Source organism: Bos grunniens, chromosome 18 (assembly GCF_055505025.1).
Source record: "Bos grunniens cultivar Pamir isolate PY7600 chromosome 18, Bosgru_T2T1.0, whole genome shotgun sequence".
NCBI classification, from domain to species: Eukaryota; Metazoa; Chordata; class Mammalia; order Artiodactyla; family Bovidae; genus Bos; species Bos grunniens.
Window position 1 is genome coordinate 52,440,941 of NC_141182.1, and position 20,390 is coordinate 52,461,330.

The 20,390-nt window shown below is 42.0% G+C and overlaps 3 protein-coding genes and 1 pseudogene across 15 annotated transcripts in view; all 4 read left to right on the forward strand.

The window, feature by feature from the left end:
* ZNF227 (zinc finger protein 227) overlaps positions 1 to 4,272 on the forward strand; it is a 30,969-nt gene extending 26,697 nt beyond the window's left edge. For 5 of the 6 annotated variants that reach the window (XM_086352958.1, XM_086352959.1, XM_086352957.1 and 2 more), the window contains one exon: positions 376 to 1,471. The gene's annotated coding sequence lies outside the window, so the exon portion shown is untranslated. Of the gene's footprint in view, positions 1 to 375; positions 1,472 to 3,552 lie in introns of those variants that run through there. The other variant, XR_015146154.1, reaches the window with a different exon arrangement.
* On the forward strand, positions 1,672 to 13,888 carry LOC147353999 (zinc finger protein 233-like). 5 transcript variants are annotated; one of them, XM_086353038.1, is made up of 5 exons: positions 1,672 to 1,813; positions 4,914 to 4,962; positions 8,441 to 8,564; positions 9,358 to 9,450; positions 11,284 to 13,888. In XM_086353038.1, the coding sequence occupies exons 2-5, from the start codon at positions 4,948 to 4,950 to the stop codon at positions 11,313 to 11,315; spliced, it is 264 nt and encodes an 87-aa protein (XP_086209164.1). In that variant the 5' UTR covers positions 1,672 to 1,813; positions 4,914 to 4,947; the 3' UTR covers positions 11,316 to 13,888. The 5 variants fall into 5 exon arrangements, with proteins under 5 accessions (XP_086209164.1, XP_086209163.1, XP_086209162.1 ...); XM_086353036.1 differs by having other exon boundaries at positions 1,801 to 1,952; XM_086353039.1 differs by lacking the exon at positions 1,672 to 1,813 and adding an exon at positions 3,511 to 3,635.
* The window catches only part of LOC147354000 (uncharacterized), a 39,236-nt gene continuing 30,173 nt past the window's right edge, over positions 11,328 to 20,390 (forward strand). For all 4 annotated transcript variants that reach the window (XR_015146158.1, XR_015146159.1, XM_086353040.1 and 1 more), the window contains exon 1: positions 11,328 to 19,527. Coding sequence is in view for 2 of the 4 variants with exons in the window: in XM_086353040.1 (XP_086209166.1) it covers positions 19,276 to 19,527 (252 nt within the window). In the remaining 2 variants the exon portion in view is untranslated. The remainder of the gene's footprint in view (positions 19,528 to 20,390) is intronic.
* Positions 12,004 to 13,888, forward strand: LOC147354001 (uncharacterized; annotated as a pseudogene).

The following is a 20,390-nucleotide window of genomic DNA, read 5'->3' on the forward strand; positions in this document are numbered from 1 at the left end:
AATTTAATTATTCACCATTTGAATATTCAGTTGTTGCTATACCAGTTACTGAAAATTTCCCTATTCCCCACTACTTTGCAGTGCCACTTTTGAAGAAAATCAGTGATTTAAATATGATTAGATAGATGTTTTGACTCTCAATTCCCTTTGACTGGTCTGCTTTTCAGTGATTCTACTAATACCACACTACTTCAACATAGCTTTGCAATGAGTCTTGGTATTTGGTAGAAGACATTTTCTCATCTTGTTCTTTTTAGGGGTGTCTTGGCAGCTTCCAGTTAGGATAATAGATACAAACAGAACCCCCATGAAGTATTGTTTCTTAAAAAAAAAAACAAAAACTGGAATCAAACCATTCTAACCCTTGGTTCACAGGGAAAATATGGAGAAATATTTGTGACAACATGAATGAAACTGTAGGACATAAACTAAATGAAACAAGACAAAGACACTGCATGGCATCATTTTATCTTATATGTGGAATCCAAAGGGGAAAAGTGTCAAACTTACTAGAGACAGTGAGTATAATAATGGTGGTGGCTGCCTGGGAATGGGGAGAGGTTATAAAAAGGGTACAAACTTTCAGCTTTAAGATGAGTAAGATCTAAGGATCTAATCTATAGCTTGGTGACTATAGTTGATAATGCAATATTGTATAGTTGAAATTTGCTAAGAATAGATATTAAAGGGTCTCCCTGCACCCCCAGTTAGCTATGTGATGAGGTGTTAAGTAATTCATTTGTGGGAATCCTTTTACAGTATATATAAATTCAACACATATATTAAAATTTTACTTATCAATTATACCTCATAAAGTTGAAAAAAAGGAGCTGAATTTGTTACGGTTATCTGAGCAGGATACTCCACTTTCACATCAACTTTTTGAATAATCATGGCTCAATAATTTAGACCAACCTGGAGAAAAAACATTCTGTAGTATTTATGATGGTTTTATTTGTTATGATGATTTTACAAATTGAAGGTTTGTGGCAAACCCGTGTCAAGCAAGTCTTCTGCTACCACTTTTCCAACAGCATTTTAAAATTAAGGTACATACATTATTTTTTAATACGTAATTGCATACCTTGACTACTATAGTGTAATATAGAACATTAATGGGACTCACGTTATTTGATAATTTGCTCGATTGCAGTGGTCTGGAATCTAACCTAAAATATCTCCGAGGTATGCCTGTATTCTAGGCCTTTCTTTTTCAAATTACAGTATTTCCCTCCCTTCTTGCTAATGCATCTTCTTTAATTTGCTAGAAACTCCAGCTTTCAAAAGGAGCAATTAAAGCCAACAAAAGTGGGAAACTTTGTTATTTGTTTTGTGGCTTGATCAAAGGTTACTTTTCCTTCTGGTGAGTTTTTAACATATTGGAATGACTAGGTCATGCCAAGTAAACATTGTCAGTGGTCTAAATGCATCCAGGTACAAGTAAAAAAACAATAAACCAAGTTTGAGATTCTCTCTTCGCCGTTTTTTCATGCAGCCACATTTACTTTTCAGCCACACTTATTAGTAATGTAATGAAAACAACACCCCAGACCCTCCGAAAGACAGGAAGGAAAAGAAAGATCAAGCTAAAACAGCACCTCGGTGAACTGAACGAGCTTCATTTTTCAAAGTTTCACTACTTTTGCCGAGGATTCTGGGAAGTGTAGTCCAGTGCTCCGGGTATTTAGCGCCACTTCCGTCCCCGAGGGTGGGCCTTGTTCCGGTGGGGGATTCTGGGAAGTGTAGTCTGAGAACAGCGTGCAGTCCGGGCACTTCCGCTACAGGAGTGAGAGACTTCAGTATCTTCTGAGAGGTGAGTCAGTCAGTACCTGGAGTCTGGGTCTCTTCTGATCCTGTCTGGATGTGGAATACGCAGCTGCCGCCCTCGCCTTCACCCTCGTGAAACAGAAGCAATGGAGGGCAGGGATGACGGTTTTTGTGTCTGGCGTTTGGTGAGGTTCTCGGGTCCCCTGGTTGGGGGCAAAGCGGGGTAGCGCTCTCCGAGTTTGAGAGTCTCTCAGCCCCTTGGTTTTCCTCGCCTCCCTTACCTTGTGCACGCTCTGCCATCTCTTACGGATATACTCTTCATAGAATTATCAGATTGCTCCGATTCACTTATGTAAAGAGTTAATAGTGTTACCTCCTTAGTTGGCATGTGATGAGATTCACGGGAAGCAAATGTGAAACTGCTTAGAACCGATCGCTGGCACCTGCTAAAAGTGGTCGATTGTTCAGTTTCTTCTTTCCGCGATGCTTTCAGTCCTTGAAAGCCTCTGTGAGCCCCGGGTGTTCTGAGCTCCAGCTCAGAACCTCTCTAACCTCTGCAGAAAGAGGGGTTTTCCGTGGATTCCTTTGACACCCACAGCCCTGATCTTTTTTAAAGGAAGAAGAGGGTCTCACCTCTAGCCGGTGCATGGGGATGTCCGCTGTAAGATATCCTGGGCCCGAGACACACAACTGTGTCTTTTCATTCTCCCATATTTTCTTATCTCTCCATGCCTGACCCTGATTTCTCAAAGAGAACTCACAGAGAGGAGAGAGTGAGTGACGCACGAATGCTGGTACATTGTCCCAACGTGAGGGAATTTTATCTTGCCATGTCATTTCTGCCAGGTGGGCAACAAGTTTCCTTCACTCATGAGCAGGTTTTGTCTACCAGATAAATGTTCCAATGTTTATAGAATAAATGGGAGGTTGGATGAGACCTGCTGATGAATGAGTAATAATAATCTGTTAACATAGTGAATGCCAGGTATTCTTCTACAGGCTTTATATGCATTGTGAAGTGAAGTGAAAGTTGCTCAGTTGTGTCTGAATCTTTGCAACCCCATGGACTGCAGCGTGCTAGGCTTCCCCATCCTTCACCATCTCCTGGAGTTTGCTCAAACTGATGTCCATTGAGTTGGAATGACATCCAACCATCTAGTCCTCTGTCGTCTCCTCCTCCTCCTGCCTTCAATCTTTCCCAGCGTCAGGGTCTTTTCTAATGAGTCAGGTCTTTGCATCAAGTCGCCAAAGGATTGGAGCTTCAGTATCAATCCTTCCAATGAATATTCAGGATTGATTTCCTTTAGGATTGACTGGTTTGATCTCCTTGGAGTCCAAGGGACTCTCAAAAGAGTCTTCTCCAGCACCACCATTCAAGAGCATCAATTCTTCGCGCTCAGCCTTCTTTATGATCCAACTTTCATATCCATACACGACTACTCGAAAAACCATAGCTTTGACTATACAGACTTTTGTTGGGAATCTCATTCATCAACCTGGTTCCAACCTATCTGGGGTCTACATGCATGTTAACCACCGTCATGTAGAGCCTGGATGGGTTGGAACCAGGTTGATGACTGAGGTTCCCGAAACCCAGAGGAAAAAATTGGAAGATGCAATTTATCTTCTCTCCTCCCAATCAGGAACAGCCTCAAGATTTTACAGCTCAGAGGAACCTCTGAGACGGTCCAGCCCAATCCTTGCCTGAGAAAGTGTGTCTTCTGTCATCCTTTGATTCCATGTGCAGAGTCTATATTCTCCAACTCTCCTTTCGTTTCTCCCCAGTGACACCCTTCTGTGTGATTAGAGACCTGGAGACCAGCCCTGGAATCAGAGTTGGAGTCATGTGCTCTGTGATTATCAGTAAAGTAATTGCATGAATCCTCAGCTTTCTCTTCCATTATATGGGGAAAATAATCATCATATCGTCACTTATTGAGAGCTTGTGTTATGTGCCAAGCACTGAGCCAAGCCTGTTTTCTTCCCCTGTTTTTTTAAATTTTTTTATTAAAAAAATACTTTTTAGGCTGCTCTTTGTGATTTGTGGGGTTATAGTTTCCTGACCAGGGTTTGAACCTATGCCCTCTGCAGTGAAAGCACAGTCTTAACCACTGGACCACCAGGGAAGTCCTTTCTTCTATTTTTTAACTTGAGATGTAATTCACATATACTTTTTCTTACAAAATATACAACTTTTTAGTATATTCACAGGATTGTACAACCATCACCACCGTCTAGTTCCAGAACATTTTCATCACCCCCAGAAGAAACCCCATGCCCCTGAGCTGTCACCTCTCACTTGCCCCCTTCCAGCCCCTGGCAACCACTAATTGACTTTCTGTCAGGATTGACTTGCCTATTCAGGGCTATTGGACTTGCTCACTTAATCCCGAAAGCACCCTTATAAATTCAGATCTCTTGTGGCCACTACAGTATTCATTTAAGTGAGACAGACCATTGCACTTTTGTTTAAAATGAAAAAAAAAAAAAAAAGGAAACCTAGCAGTTGTATTTAAAAAAAATTTTTTTTTTACTTCAGTCATCATGGCAGAGGAGGATGTGCCATTGAGACTCTTCTGACTACTGGAAGAAAATTCACAAGAACTGTATTTATACCTTTTATAGAACCAGATGCTGATATCAATGAAATATCATTACAAGACCAGAAACTATTAAGTGACATAGCCAATCAGAACTATGGACTTGTTAGAAATAAGGGTGAATTTCTTAAGACAGAGCATTAAACAGTCTCTGAAATCTGGATGTTATAAAAAGACTCCTTTAATGGAATGAAGGCGAAACAAAACACACTTCTAGCATTCAGGAAATTATGAAGGTTTCAGGAGCCTGTGTCAGGAACTGAGGGCAGGAAAACCAGTATCTTATGTCACAGGAGTAGCACCAGGGTTGACCTGGGACCTGTTGGCCCCAGAGTCCACTCTCATAGCCAGTACATCCCACAGCCTTTCATTTCCCCCAATACCCAGGATGAGAATGATGGCCCTGAACCCCGGGAGCCCCAAGGGACTCTTGTATGAGCTCTACTGCGTAAGGGCCAGAGAGGCTGGTGATTCACACGAAGCAGACACTTGGGCTTGGACCTATGTCTCAAGGCTTCTTTCTCCTTTGCCACTATGTCTTCCCAGGACTCTTGACTTCCCCCAGAATGGGTGGCAGAGCATGACCAAGTTCCAGGTGAGTTGAGTTTTATCTCTTAAAATTACATCTCTTTCTGCAAAGATTCTCTTTTCTTAAAGATTAGGTACATTTTTAAAAATTGAAGCGTAATTGATTTACAGTGTTGTGTTAATTTCCACTGTACAGCAGAGTATTTGCATTATGCATATGAACACATTCTTATTCAAATTCTTTTCCATTATGGTTTATCACAGGGTATTGAATATAGTTCTCTGTGCTATACAGTAGGACCTTGTTGTTTATCCATCTTATGAATAGTAGTTTGCATCTGCTAATTCCAAACTCTCAGTGCATCCCTCTTCCACCCTTTAACAATCACAAGTCTTTTCTCTATTATCATGTTTTTTTTTTTCTCTTTTATTTTCTTCTCTTCTGTTATCTTTTTTCTCTTCCATGGGAAGGATAAAGGAAGAAAACATTCCTTGTATGCCATGTACTTGCTTTTTTATGGTTATATTTTTTGCTTTTGCTTTTAGTTATTTTTTTTATTTTGTCATCTTCATTTCACAAATAATAGTACAGAAACTCAGACAAAAAAAACTCAAAAAATCTGAAAAACACAAATTACTACACTGCTTGTAAGTCAGCTATACTTTATTTACTTAAAATCATAGTCTATGATCCTTTATTTACTTAGAATCATAGTCTATGTACAGACTTCAATTTTATATTTTCACTTAATATTATCGAGTCTTTTTATGATTCAGCATTCTTTTATGTATTACCTCAGAAGGGTTTCTGTGTTTTATTTAACCATTCAGAAGTCACAGTTAAGCCTACAGACTGTTGTAACTCTGAATAAATTTGGTTTTGATTCATAACACTTTTGCTTAGGGCTTTTAAAAATGGAATATAATTTACTTACAAAAACTACACAAATCTTAAGTGTTGGGTCAATGACAGTTGTATATGCTGTTTTCAAGGTTGTGTAATTGTATTAACCCACTATCCAAAACAGAAATAAAAACTCTTATATTACCCCCAAAGTTCTCTCATGTCTCTTTCAAGTCAGTTTCTTTGACTGGGAAGCATCTCCTGTTCTGATCTGTCATCATATGATTAAATTTGTTTGTTTTAAAATTAAACATAATTAACAAAATCACACTGTATGTACTCTTGTACCTCTTTGACCCTGCATAATGTTTTTGAGATTCAGCTGTGTTGTTGCAGGTGTCAGTAATCCATTCCTTTTTATCATATTCCATTTTATGAATAGATCACAGTTTGTCCTTTTAAAAGAGATATTTGAGTTGTTTGTAGCTATAATGTATTTATTTTTAAAATTTCATAATTTATTTGTATATTATTTATTTCATTCATTAATTTATTTTTTTGCCCATAGTTTGTGGCATATGGGATCTTAATTCCCTGACCAGGGATTGAACCCAAGCCTCCTGCTAAGGGAGCATGGAGTTTTAACTACTGGACTGCCAGGGAAGGCCCTATTTGTAGCTTTTAATTATTTTGCTCTCATGATCATGCCTCACAGACCTTCTTAGGGATGTGTTTTCTTATCTCTTGGGTAAACATTTAGAAACGGAATGACTGGATTTGTAGGGTAAGTGAATATAAACTCTTTTGCAAAATACCTGTGCCATTTGACAGCACAGCAGTGGTGCATGAAATTTTCAGTGTGCCCTTCTTCTTTTCTGCCATTTGGTATTATGGATCTTGTTTCTTTAAGCCATTCTAATGAAATGATAGACTTCCCTTGTGGCTCAGCTAGAAAAGAATCTGCTTGCAATGTGAGAGACCTGGGTTTGATCCCTGGGTTGGGAAGATCCCCTGGAGAAGGGGATCCAGTATTCTGGCTTGGAAAATTCCATGAACAGTATAGTCCATGAAGTCACAAAGAGTCAGACAAAAGTGAAGAAGAACTAAAGAGCTTCTTGATGAAAGTGAAAGAGGAGAGTGAAAAAGTTGGCTTAAAACTCAACATTCAGAAAACTAAGGTCATGGCATCCGGTCCCATCACTTCATGGCAAATAGATGGGAAAACAATGGAAACAGTGACAGACTTTATTTTCCTGGGCTCCAAAATCACTGCAGTGGTGAATGCAGCCATGAAATTAAAAGATGCTTGCTCCTTGGAAGAAAAGCTATGACCAACCTAGATAGCATATTAAAAAGCAGAGACATTACTTTACCAACAAAGGTCCATCTAGTCAAAGCTATGATTGTGAGAGTTGGTATGGATGTGAGAGTTGGACTATAAAGAAAGCTGAGCACCAAAGAATCGATGCTTTTGAACTGTGGTGTTGGAGAACACTCTTGAGAGCCCCTTGTACTCCAAGGAGATCCAACCTGTCAATCCTAAAGGAAATCAGTCCTGAATATTCATTGGAAGGGCTGATGCTGAAGCTGAAACTCCAGTACTTTGGCCACCTGATGTGAAGAACTGACTCATTGGAAAAGACCCTGATACTGGGAAAGATTGAAGGTGGGAGGAGAAGGGGATGACAGAGGATGAGATGGTTGGATGGCATCACCAACGCAATGGACAGGAGTTTGAGTAAGCTCCAGGAGCTGGTGATGGACAGGGAAGCCTGGCGTGCTGAAATCAATGGGGTCACAAAGAGTCGGACAGGACTGAGTGACTGAGCTGAATGGAATGACATCTCACCATGACTGTGATTTCTTTTTCCCTCGTGATGTTGAATACTTTTTCGTGGGTTTTCTCCTTTGTCATATCTCTTATGAAAAGCTTGCTGAAGTTGTTTGCCCATTTAAAAAAATGGCTTCTACTTTTTATTATTAAGGAGTTCTTTATATTTTCTGAGTTCAAGTCCTTTGTTATATATACATTTTGGGAGTAATTTTTTCCATTCTGTGGTTTGTCTATTTGCTTTGTTAATTGTGTCTTTTTATATCATTTGAGGTGAAATTTACATGTAATTTACATATAATAAGTGTATTTGATCAATTCTGACAAACATACCCATGTGACAACTGCCTCAGTCTAGATGTAGACCATTTTCATCACCAAAAAGGTTCCCTCATCCCCAGTTAATCCCTACCCCACATGCCTGACTATAGGCAGCAACTGATGTACTTTATGTCACTACAGACTAGATTCATCATTTCTTGAGTTTCATGTTAATGGAATTACACAGTATGTACTCTTTTTGTGTCTGGCATCATTTGTTCATTTTGAACACAGGTCAATAGTTTGCTCCTTTTTATTACTTCATTGTATTTCATTGCATATTTCACTTGATATACCACAATTGGGTTATTCATCCACCTCCTGATGTGCTTTTTTATTGTGATAAAATATACATAGCATAAAATTTACCATTTTAACCATTTTTAAATGTGCAGTTCTGTACTTTTAAGTACATTCACACTGTTGAACACATCTCCAGAACTTTTTTCTTCTTCTCAAAGTGAAATTCCATACCCATTAAACAGTGACTTCCTACCCCCCACACTCTACTGATCATAAGATTGAGGCTACATGTGTTTGGTGTTGTAGGAGGCAGTCCTTCAAGGAGGTGACTGTGACCTTCACCAAGGAGGAGCTGGGACTGCTGGACTTGGCCCAGAGGAAACTTACCCTGACATGATGCTGGAGAACTTCTGGAACCTGGTCTCCATGGGTGAGGGCTCAGGGACTCTGTCAACCCTCAAGAGTGCCTTGGTGTCAACATGTTAAGATTTTGGGGCTCTTGAAATGCTTCCTTGCATGTGGGGGCCTGAATTTCCTCCTTTTTATGGGACATCTTATTTATTCCTTGTCTGTTTCCTCAAATTGCAGTTGTAACATCTTGTGGTTTAAAGTCAGTTAGTGAATTGTATCATTATTGCATTTAATGAACTAGGACAGAAGTAGCATAGCTTTTCAGAAACTGTGTATAGTGCAACAGAAACTGTGAGTAAAAAACAGGAAAGGAGATATGATAAAAGTAGTTAATCAGGGACTTCCCTGGTGGTCCAGTGGGTAAGAGACTCTGTACTTCCAGTACAGGGGGCACAGGTTCAAGCCCCTGGTCAGGTAACTAAGATCCCATGTGCTGCAGGACACAGCCAAAAAACAAGCAAACAAAAGAACAAAGTTAACTGGCAGTTGAAATAAGCTAATCTATTTAATCATGTGAAGTAAAACTTCTGTACAATATGAAAATGAAAACGCATAAATGTTGAGATCTACAAAGCTGTAAAAGTAGAATCCTTATTTTAAAAAAAAGTAGATAATGGTTAGGACTCAGTCACTTGTTTCAGTGATGTGCATCTGTTTATTTGCGTGCCCAATCACAACAGAAGAGATATTTATTACAACAGGTCATGATCAGAATTTGGAAAAATATTGCTCAGAGTGCATGAAGATCATAGTATTGGAATTAAAAATTTTGTTTTTATTCACCTTACACATGTATGGTTACTTTGTCACAGGATATCAACCCTTCACGTTAGATATAATACTCCAGTTGGGGAGAGAAGAGCAGCTTTGGGTGATGGAGCCAGAAACCCGAGATGAGTGTTCAGGTGAGAACCATGCAGATCTGAGCCCTTGCAGCTCACAGAGAGTGGTGTTAAGTGGGTCTCACTGTCCGCTCCTCCTGCAGACAGCTCACGAGTGGAGGATAAACTGGTGTGATGAAAGGATTATTTCAGAACACAGTTCATCTTCTGATGAATGTCTAACTTTAGTTTCTATGTACCTAATTAGTCATCTGTTGCTGTATGACAAATTATTCTTAAATTTCTCAGCTTAAAACTATAGACATCACAGTTCCTGTGCATCAAAATTCTGGGGCAGCCTCGCTCACGATCTCGTAAGATCTCAAGTCTGCCAGAGCTGCAGTCCTTTGAGGGCTTGATGGGCCTGAAGGACGTGCTTCCAAGATGGGGTCATTCACAGAGTTGTTGGCAGGAGGCCTCATTTCTACCCTGGCTTGACAGGAGAGGAGGCCTTAGTTCATTGGCAAACAGCCCTCTCCCTGAATGTTCTCAAAACACTAGTTCCTTTTTAAAAATTTAATTTTATTCATTCATTTATTTATTTTTAGGCCATGACATGCAGCATGTGGGATCTTAGTTACCCAACCAACAGATTGAACTGATACCCACTGCATTGAGAATGCAGAGTTTTAACCACTGGGTTTGAGAACTAGTTTTCCCAAGGTACTTGCACTCAAAGGAGTAGAAGGCAGAAACTACAGTGTCTTTTATGGGATAATCTTGGAAGTGATCACCAGCACTGCTGCCGTATCCTATTGGCTTCGCAGACCAATCCTGATAGGTTGTGGAGGGGACATCAATAGGGTGTTCATATTAGGAAGCAGGGATCATTTGAGGCTGTTTTGTGTGCTAGCTACCACAGCATCTATTGGTATATGCTGATGCATATCTACAAAACCTGGAAGATAATATTAGCCATTCAGGCTTTTCAGAAAATCCAGCCAAATTGAGCAGCAATAATTATCATAGTATTTTTTTTTATTGCCATAAGATGTGTCAGCTAAGGGAATAAGTTTTCTAGTTTTTTTCCCCAGTTATAATGTTCATTAGTTGAATATTATATATTCAGACATCATTGAAATAAAGAAGAACTCTCTCAAATCTAGCTTATGTATTGTGCTTGTGCTCAGTCATCTCCAACTCTTTGTGACCCCATGGACGTGGCCTTCTGTGCTCCTCTGCCCATGGGATTTCCCAGGCAAGAATACTGGAGTGGGTTGCCATTTCCTACTCCAGGGGATTTTCCCAACCCAGGGATCAAACCCACATCTCTTGCATCTCCTGCACTGGCAGGAGGATTCATTCCCACTGTGCCACCTGGGAAGCCCAGCTTATGTATTAACATGTACATTTAGTGGCTAAATTAAGGAAAATAAAGTTATCATCTCATGGGTTCATTATCAGGACAGAGGCGATGTCTCCCTTTGCAAATATATTCTTTTCACTTTTGCTGAGAACATCCCGTGCTCTGTAGCACTGTATTTCTCTTTTGACCTCATCTATAAGCCTCGGCATATTAGTTCCTTTTTAAAAATTTAATTTTATTCATTCATTTATTTATTTTTAGGCCATGACATGCAGCATGTGGGATCTTAGTTACCCAACCAACAGATTGAACTGATACCCACTGCATTGAGAATGCAGAGTTTTAACCACTGGACCACCAGGGAAGTCCCATCAGCATACTTCTAAATGAGTCCCATTATTACTTCTTTGTTTCCATAGGCATGATAAAACTAAGAATCCAGCTGAACAATGCATTGGTTAAATAGGATCTCCCAACACAGTCGACCTGTGAAATATCTTATATCCCTGAACTTGTCCTCACTTTCATCTCTGAATTTTTTATCCTTCTAGGACACAGGAATCAAAATGAATTCAAGAAATAGGACTAATACACATTTTGCATGAAGGCCTTATGTGCAGGCAGATATGGAAACAATTTACAAATAAATTAACCAGAACTCAGGACTCAATAATAGGTCTACAAATCAACAAGTCCAAATTACTAAAACAAGTTGATTCCTCCTGTTGGGTGCAGGCAGGAGAATCTGCTGAGGTTGCTGAAGATGAGAACTGTGTGGGAAAGCTTCAAGGGAAGAGTTCCAATAGTGTCAACAATCAATAGCTTCAAATTCAGACCTCCTGAGATTTTTGGATGAAAATGAATCTGAGAGAGTCAGAATTATCAGAGTAGGTATCAGCTGCTGCTAAGTCACTTCAGTAGTGTCCGACTCTGTGTGACCCCATAGATGGAAGCCCACCAGGCTCCCCCATCCCTGGGATTCTCCAGGCAAGAACACTGGAGTGGGTTGCCATTTCCTTCTCCAATGCATAAAAGTGAAAAGTGAAAGGGAAGTCACTCAGTCGTGTCTGACTCTTAGTGACCCCATGGACTGCAGCATACCAGGCTCCTCCGTCCATGGCATTTTCCAGGCAAGAGTACTGGAGTGGGGTGCCATTGCCTTCTCTGAGGTATCAGCAAATTGACATAAAAAATAAACTGTGGCCATGTGATCATTGCATCATGAGAATGATCTCTCATCACATGGTGATCAGGAAGTACCCAAAAGCAAGATGGCATTTGGCCACAATAATTGTGGAAAAGACTTTGTGAGGAACACATCCCAGCATAGCATCATCCACTCAGAAGGTCAGACCTCTGATGAGAATGGAAAAGGTATCAACCTTGTCTCTGATCTTGAACTTCAGCAGCAGCTGCAAGAAGGAGAGGAGCCCCGTATGTATAGTGAGTATGGGAAGGGCTTGAGTCAGAGCTCACATATGCAAACCCACCAGAGAGCCAACCCAGGGGAGAAACCCTACAATGTCAGGTATGTGCTGAGTGCTTCAATCAGAACTCCTCCCTTCCTGCTGCTGAGCCCATTCACCCCAGGGTGGATGTGTATAGATGTGGCCAGTATAGGAAGGGCTTCAGTCATGTCTTAGACCTCAACAGTTGCTGTGTGGACAACACTGAAGAGAAATCTTGGAAATGTGAGCTGTGTGGTAAAGGCTTCAATTAGATATCACAACTTCAAGCCCATCAAACAGCCTACCCTCAAGACAAAACATCCAAATAAAACACATGTGACAGGATGTTCAGCCAGAGCTGTGATCCTCTTCAAAAGTTCACACTGGAGAGAAACCACATAAATGTGAGGTATGTGGGAAAGACCAGTAAGGCCTCAAACCTTTAAGCCCATCAGAATCCACACTGGGGAGAAACCCTACAAATGTGATGTGTTTGATAAGAACTTCAGCTGGAATTTCCATCTTCAGGGCCATCAGAGAGTCCACACAGGAGAGAAACCCTACAAATGTGATATGTGTGGCAAGGACTTCAGTCAGATTTCCCATCTTCAGGCCCATCAGAGAGTCCACATGAGGGAGAAACCCTACAGATGTGATTTGTGTGGGAAAGGCTTCAGTCAAAACTCACATATTCAAGACCACCAGTGGGTCCACACCTGAGAGAAACCCTACATGTGTGATGTGTGTGGGAAGGGTTTCAGTTGGAGCCCACATCTTCAAGCCCATCAGAGAGTCCATACAGGGGAGAAACCCTAGAAATGTGAAGAATGTGGGAAAGGCTTCATCTGGAACTGATACCTTCATGTTCATCTGAGTATCCACACAGGAGAGAAACCCTTTAAGTACAGCATGTGTGGGAAGAGCTTCAGTCAGACCTCCCATCTTCATTGGAGGGTCCATACAGGAGAGAAACCCTACAAATGTTTTGACTGTGGTAAGGGCTTTAGCAAGAGTTCTTGTCTTCGGGTTCATCAGAGAGTCCATAGTAGTGATCAGTCCAGTACACTTGTGTGTACAAGTGTGATAAAAATTTCTTCAGAACCTAGACATGACATTTTTATCAGAAAACCTGCACAGCAGGGGCTAGTTATAAAATGTTGTATTTTAAGAATTCAAGAGGGAGCTGTATTTTTTACAGTCATCTGAATTCCAATGAGGAGACCTATTTGTATGAGTATGGCTGGTGTGTCCAACAGAGACCAAAATGTCACAATTTTCAAGAAAATATACAGCAGTGAAAACCTATAAGGATGGTGCAGTGGGTTTCAATCAGAACTTTCACATTCAATAGAATCTACATAGGGGAGGCTTTACAATTAGAAGTACTCTCAGGAGTTTAGCAAAAGTATAATGATGGACACAACAAAATCCATGTCCACTGGAATGTGGGTTCCATAGGGGCAGGAAATCTGTTTGCTGCTATACAGCCATGACCTGGCACCAGTGCCAAACATAGCAGGTGCCCTGGAATTTGTATCACTCGAAGGATAGGAAAACCTACTATAAATAGGACAAACATTTGAAAATTTTAGTGCACTCAATCCCAGTTAATCACAATAAGTTGTACTAGGAAAAGGATTCTTAGAAGAGGCCTTAAACATTAATTCAAAGAAATGATCATTTAATAAAGATATGTAAAATCATGCAATCTGCAATTTGAATGTTAGATTTTTTCCATTGCATTCTGTCCTGCTTAGCTTCACTTTACAGGCAGAAAAGGACCCAAGTTTTTATCTTACCAGTTAAGACTTTCTCTGGACAGTGTACCATCAGTCATATGTAGTGTAAGTTTCATTATTTTTCTTGTATTGGGTCCTTGGTGACCAGACTAAACAGAAAGTTGGTTTTCTTTCCATAAAATTTTGTGGCAAAGAGTGTACAAAAGGGGGAAACATTAAAACATGCATTCTAGATGCTGCACTAAGCTATTAAGGCAGAATGTTTTGAACACCACTCTGTACCTCTCAGATGCTTTCAAGTTTGCTTGGTTGAACAGTTTACTCAAGTGTACATTTACTGGAGGCTTTCCACTATTGTTTTATTGAAATATAGTTAATTTACAATGTTGTATTACTCTCAAGTGTTCAGCAAAGTGATTTATGTATATATTGGTATATTCTTTTTCAGATTCTTTTCCCCTATAGGTTATTACAAGATATTGAGTAGAGTTCCCTGTGCTATATAGTAGAACCTTGTTGTTCTCACAGTTTCTTCTGGGCCTTACCTTCCAGGACACTGGATACTTTAATTCTATTCTATCTCAAATTTCATGTTACTGAAGAAATCCAGGGCCATCACCAGACCCTGGAGTGGGCTGCTCAGAGCTCCTGGTGGTTTATAACCACTAGGATGTTCTCAATTGCAAGAAACAGAAAACTCAACTCAAACTAGCTGAGACAAAAAGGAGGATTATGTACCTAATTCCAAATCTTTTTCAGATAATCCCAACATCTGAATTGGTATTGATGTCTGTTAATTGTTTTTTCTCATTCAAGTTCTGATTGTTCTGGTTCTTGGTATGATGAGTGATTTTTGTTGTTGTTGTATACTGGATACTTGGGGTATGCTGCTGCAAGACTTTGGATCTTTTGTGGCAGGAAACCTGTTTAGGTGTAGTACACAGTTCTAAGGGCTTCCCAAGTGACTCAGCAGTAAAGAATCCACCTGCAGTGCAGGAGCCACATGAGATGTGGGTTCAGTCCCTGGGTCAGGAAGATCCTATGGAGGAGGGAATGGCAACCCATCCCAGTATTCTTCCCTGAGAAATCCCACGGACAGAGGAGCCTGCTGGGCTATATTCCATTGGGTTGCAAAGAGTCGGACATGACCGAAGCAACTTAGCACACACACACATGCCAGGTCTTAGTTGTGGCATGTGGGATCTACTTCCCTGACCAGGAGTTGAACCCAGGGCCCTTGCATTGGAAATGTGGAGTCTTATCCAATGGAACACCAGGGAAGCATTTCCCCAAATTCAGTTTAAGTGATATTCCTCAAGTCTTCTTAGTTTACACCCAGGATGGAGGATTTACTGTGAATAGGGGTAGAAAGAGCTCCAGAGAGATCAAATACCTTCATATTCACTAGAGTCCATGAGGAGGAGAAGCCCTACAAGTGCTGTGTGTGTGGAAAGGATATTGCGTAGAGCTGAGTTTTCACACTCATCTGAGGGTTCTTTCAGTAGATGAATCCTATAAGTGTAATGAGTGAAACAGCCATGAAGGTGATGAGTGGAGTAAAGGTTGATTTGGAATTTAGATCTTTGTGTCCATCTCAGAACCCACGAGCTTCCCCGATGGCACTAGTGGTAAAGAACCCACCTGCCAATGCAGGAGATGCACGAGAAGTGGGTTCAATCCCTGAGTCAGGGAGATTCCCTGGAGGAGGGCATGGCAACCTACTCAAGTACTCTTGCCTGGAGAATTCCATGAACAGAGGAACTTGGGGGCTACAGTCCATGGGATCTTGAAAGAGTCCAACATGACTGAAGTGACTTAGCACATATACATGCACAGAACCCATGAGAGGCTCCAGGCGTATGAAAAAGATATTAAGGACTTCAAGTGAAACTCATACCTTTTTATTCAGCAGAGGTGCATGAGGAAAAGAAAACCATGTGTATGTGAAGAGTTTATTGCTTTTTTTTTTTTTTGAGTTTATTGCTTTTAATAACAGTTCAGACCTCACTCATCAGAGCCTGCACAAGAGGACAGAAATTCTATGCATATGGTCAGTACTTGACTTGTCAGGGTTCAATAGAGAAACAGATGCCACTCTGTATATTCCAGGCATGAATGCTTTGTGTGTGTGTGTCGGGGGCGGGGGCGGGGGGTTGGTAGTAGGGTGTTTTTTTTTTTTGCCCTGCCATGTGGCATGTGGGATCTTAGTTCCCTGACCAGGATCAAACCTGTGCCCCCTCCAGTGGAAGCTCAGAGTCCTAACCACTGGACTGCCAGAAAATTCCCATGGAGTGTTCATTTTGCTTGGAGTATAGTTGATTTGCAATGTTGTGTTAGTTTCTGCAGGCACACATGCTTTTAATGCAAGCAATAAGAGGCATACACACTTTTGGCAGAGTTGAGGGAATGGTGGTCAGGCAAGCCAACGGCAGCCTGCAGCACCAAGTTAGGCTCTCAAGAGCTTTCTCTCTCTTTTTTAAAAATTTTATTTTATTTACTTATTTTTGGCTGTGCTGGCTCTTTGTTGTTGGGCGGGCTTTCTCCAGTTGTTGGGTGGGGGCTACTCTCTAGTTGTGGTGCTTGGGCTTCTCTTGTTTGCAGAGCATGGGCTCTAGAGCACAGCCTCAATAGTTGTGACATATGGGCTTAGTTGCTCTTTGGCATGTGGGATCTTTCCAGACTAGGGATTGAACCCAAGTGTCCTGCATTGCTCACAGATTTCTTTACCATCTGAGCCACCAGAGAAGCCCAGGAAACCCCTCTAGAGGGACCCTAAACTGTGACAAAACAGCACAAACAGTTCAATTCAGTCGCTCAGTCGTGTCCGACTCTGCAACCCCATGAATCGCAGCAAGTCAGGCCTCCCTGTCCATCACCAACTCCCAGAGTTCACTCAAACTCATGTCCATCGAGTCAGTGATGCCATCCAGCCATCTCATCCTCTTGTCCCCTTCTCCTCCTGTCCCCAATCCCTCCCAGCATCAGGGTCTTTTCCAATGAGTCATCTCTTCGCATCAGGTGGCCAAAGTATTGGAGTTTCAGCTTCAGCATCAGTCCTTCAAATGAACACCCAGGACTGATCTCTTTTTAGGTTGGACTGGTTGGATTGCCTTGCAGTCCAAGGGACTCTCAAGAGTCTTCTCCAGCACCACAGTTCAAAAGCAATAATTCTTTGGCACTCAGCTTTCTTCACAGTCCAACTCTCACATCCATACATGACCAGTGGAAAAACCATAGCCTTGACTAGACGGACCTTTGTTAGCAAAGTAAAATCTCTACTTTTCAATATGCTATCTTGGTTAGTCATAACTTTCCTTCCAAGGAGTAAGCGTCTTTTAATTTCATGGCTGCAGTCACCATCTGCAGTGATTTTGGAGCCCCCCTCAAAATAAACTAACACTGTTTCCCCATTTAATTCCCATGAAGTGATGGGACCAGATGCCATGATCTTAGTTTTCTGAATGTGGAGCTTTAAGCCAACTTTTTCACTCTCCACTGTCACTTTCATCAAGAGGCTTTTGAGTTCCTCTTCACTTTCTGCCATAAGGGTGGTGTCATCTGCATATCTGAGGTGATTGATATTTCTCCCGGCAATCTTGATTCCAGCTTGTGCTTCCTCCAGCCCAGCACTTCTCATGATGTACTCTACATATAAGTTAAATAAGCAGGGTGACAATATACAGCCTTGATGTACTCCTTTTCCTATTTGGAACCAGTATGTTGTTCCATGTCCAGTTCTAACTGTTGCTTCCTGACCTGCATATAGGTTTCTCAAGAGGCAGGTCAGGTGGTCTGGTATTCCCATCTCTTTCAGAATTTTCCACAGTTTATTGTGATCCATACAGTCAAAGGCTTTGGCATAGTCAATAAAGCAGACATGTTTTTCTGGAACTCTGTCGCTTTTTCCATGATCCAGCGGATGTTGGCAATTTGATCTCTGGTTCCTCTGCCTTTTCTAAAACCAGCTTGAACATCTGGAAGTTCACGGTTCACGTACTGCTGAATCCTGGCTTGGAGAATTTTGAGCATTACTTTACTAGCGTGTGAGATGAGTGCAATTGTGCGGTAGTTTGAGCATTCTTTGGCATTGCCTTTCTTTGGGATTGGAATGAAAACTGACCTTTTCCAGTCCTGTGGCCACTGCTGAGTTTTCCAAATTTGCTGGCATATTGAGTGCAGCACTTTCACAGCATCATCTTTCAGGATTTGAAATAGCTCAACTGGAATTCCATCACCTCCACTAGCTTTGTTCCTAGTGATGCTTTCTAAGGCCCACTTGACTTCACATTCCAGGATGTCTGGCTCTAGGTGAGTGATCACACCATCATGATTATCTGGGTTGTACAGACAGAACTGACCCTTATTTGGTCCAATGAGTTTTTCCAATTAAACATCCAGAATTGCCAGATCTCTGTGTGGCCCCCAGATACAAGGCAGAAGGCATCTGATGATCCTGGAGGCAGAGAGAGGAAATCAGGAATTGGAACGGGATGCTCCTTCAAGTAAGGATAGACACTAACAAGAATAGGCATCCCCGATAGCTCAGTGGTAAAGAATCCACCTGACAATGCAGGAGATGCCGGTGGTGCAGGTTCAATCCCTGGGTCGGGAAGATCCCCTGCAGGAAGGCATGGTGACCCACTGCAGTATTCTTGCCTGGGGAATCCCATGGACAGAGGAGCCGGCGGGTTACAGTCCATGGGGTCACATAGAGTTGATCACAACTGAGCATGAGTACTAACAAGAATAGGGAACACGTCTAAATGTTTACCACGTGCCTACCACAGATCCATGTTTCATGTATAGTCACTGTGTTATGCCTCCTGAAGACCTAGTGAGGAGGTTATGATTTTCTTCCTTTTACCCAGGTGAAGCACAGAGAGGTAGCAAGTCACTATCAAAACCTCAAAGAGGGACTTACCTGGTGGTCCAGTGGTTGAGGCACCACCTTCCAGTGCAGGGGGTGCAGGTTCCATCCCTGGTCAGGGAACTAAGATCCCACCTGCTGCGTGGTGCAGCCAAACACACACACACACACACCCCTCAAAGTTATGGCTCCAGAAACCACACACACACACACACACCCCTCAAAGTTATGGCTCCAGGAAACCGCCCCCCCCTACACACACACACATCCCCCTCAAAGTTATGGCTCCAGAAACCACACACACCCACACACCCACACACACACCTCAAAGTTATGATCGCATGTCAGCAGGAGCTTTCCCCTTTTCCGTGTGTCTGTCCTCTACTCTTTGTGGTTGACTGAGTTCGTGCCCCCTAAAGATGTCCTGACCCCCAAGAACCTGTACATATGTTCCCTTATGTGGCAAGAGGGACTTTGCAGGTGTAATTAATGTCTGGAGATGGGGAGAGGAGCTCGGATATTCCAGGTGGGCCCAATGTAATCACGAGCGTCTTAGAAGAGGCGGGCCGGCTGTCAGAAAACAGCAGGCACCTGGCTTTAAAGATGGCGGAAGGGACCGCGCGCATCGTCAAGCTGGAAGAGGTGAGAGACGGAGCTTTCCACAGAGCCGCCACGAAGACCCAGCCCTGCACGCACCTTGATGTTAGCCTCACTCGCTTCCGACTTCCAACCTCCAGAACTGTAAGAGAATGCATTTGTGTTGTTTGCCCCTGAGTTTGTACTAATTTTCTACAGCAGCCGTAGGAAACGAATCCACTCCTGGACTGTCCTTTCCTGATTCCACGAGAATCCCCGCTTCTCGTCTGTACTTGTCTTTAGAGCAGCCTGGTAATGAGGTGAAGAGCACAGGTTCTTGAGTCAGAAGTGGATTCAGTAACTACCCCTTTAGCTGTAGTTTAGTTGCTCAGTTGTGTCCCACTCTTTGAGACCCCATGGACTGTAGTCCACCAGGCTCCTCTGTCCATGGAATTTTCCAGGCAAGAATACTGGAGTGAATTGACATTTTGTTCTCCAGGGAATCTTCTTGACCCAGGGATCATACCAGCGTCTCCTGCATTGGCAGGTGGGTTCTTTACCACTGAGCCACTAGGGAAGTCCATATACGTTTTTAAATTTTCGTAAGAGGTTTTTACAGATCCCAAAACAAAAAACCTGGATTCATTCCCAACCACTGCCACTTGCCAGCTGTAACACCCGGGTATCTTGGTCTCTTTGAACTTCAGCATTCCTATCTGTTAAATTGGAGCAATGGTCATCCCATTAGTTGGTCATCTCATTAGTTGTTGAGAATTTAATGTGCCAGGCCCTGAGGCTCACAGAACCTCCAAAATGACTACATGGGTTGGGTTTTTGTCATCGCTGCTCAAGTACTATTAAAACAGAGACTCACAGGGACTTCCCTGGTGGCCCAGTGGTTGAGACTCTGCCTTCCAATGTAGGGGGTGCAGGTTAACTCCCTGGTCAGGGAATTAAGACTCCATCACATACTGTGGGATGGGGCCCGAAAAGCAGTTAAAAGAAACAGTGAAATAGAGACTGGCTTC

What these genes read in the sequence shown, in the direction of transcription:
- LOC147353999 (XM_086353035.1), top strand. Translation starts at nt 4,756, where the DNA reads ATGAGAATGATGGCCCTGAACCCCGGGAGCCCCAAGGGACTCTTGTAT. An exon ending in AGAGCATGACCAAGTTCCAG is followed by an intron (nt 4,963 to 8,440) that starts GTGAGTTGAGTT and finishes TTGGTGTTGTAG; the next exon opens with GAGGCAGTCCTTCAAGGAGG. An exon ending in AACCCGAGATGAGTGTTCAG is followed by an intron (nt 9,451 to 11,283) that starts GTGAGAACCATG and finishes TTATCCTTCTAG; the next exon opens with GACACAGGAATCAAAATGAA.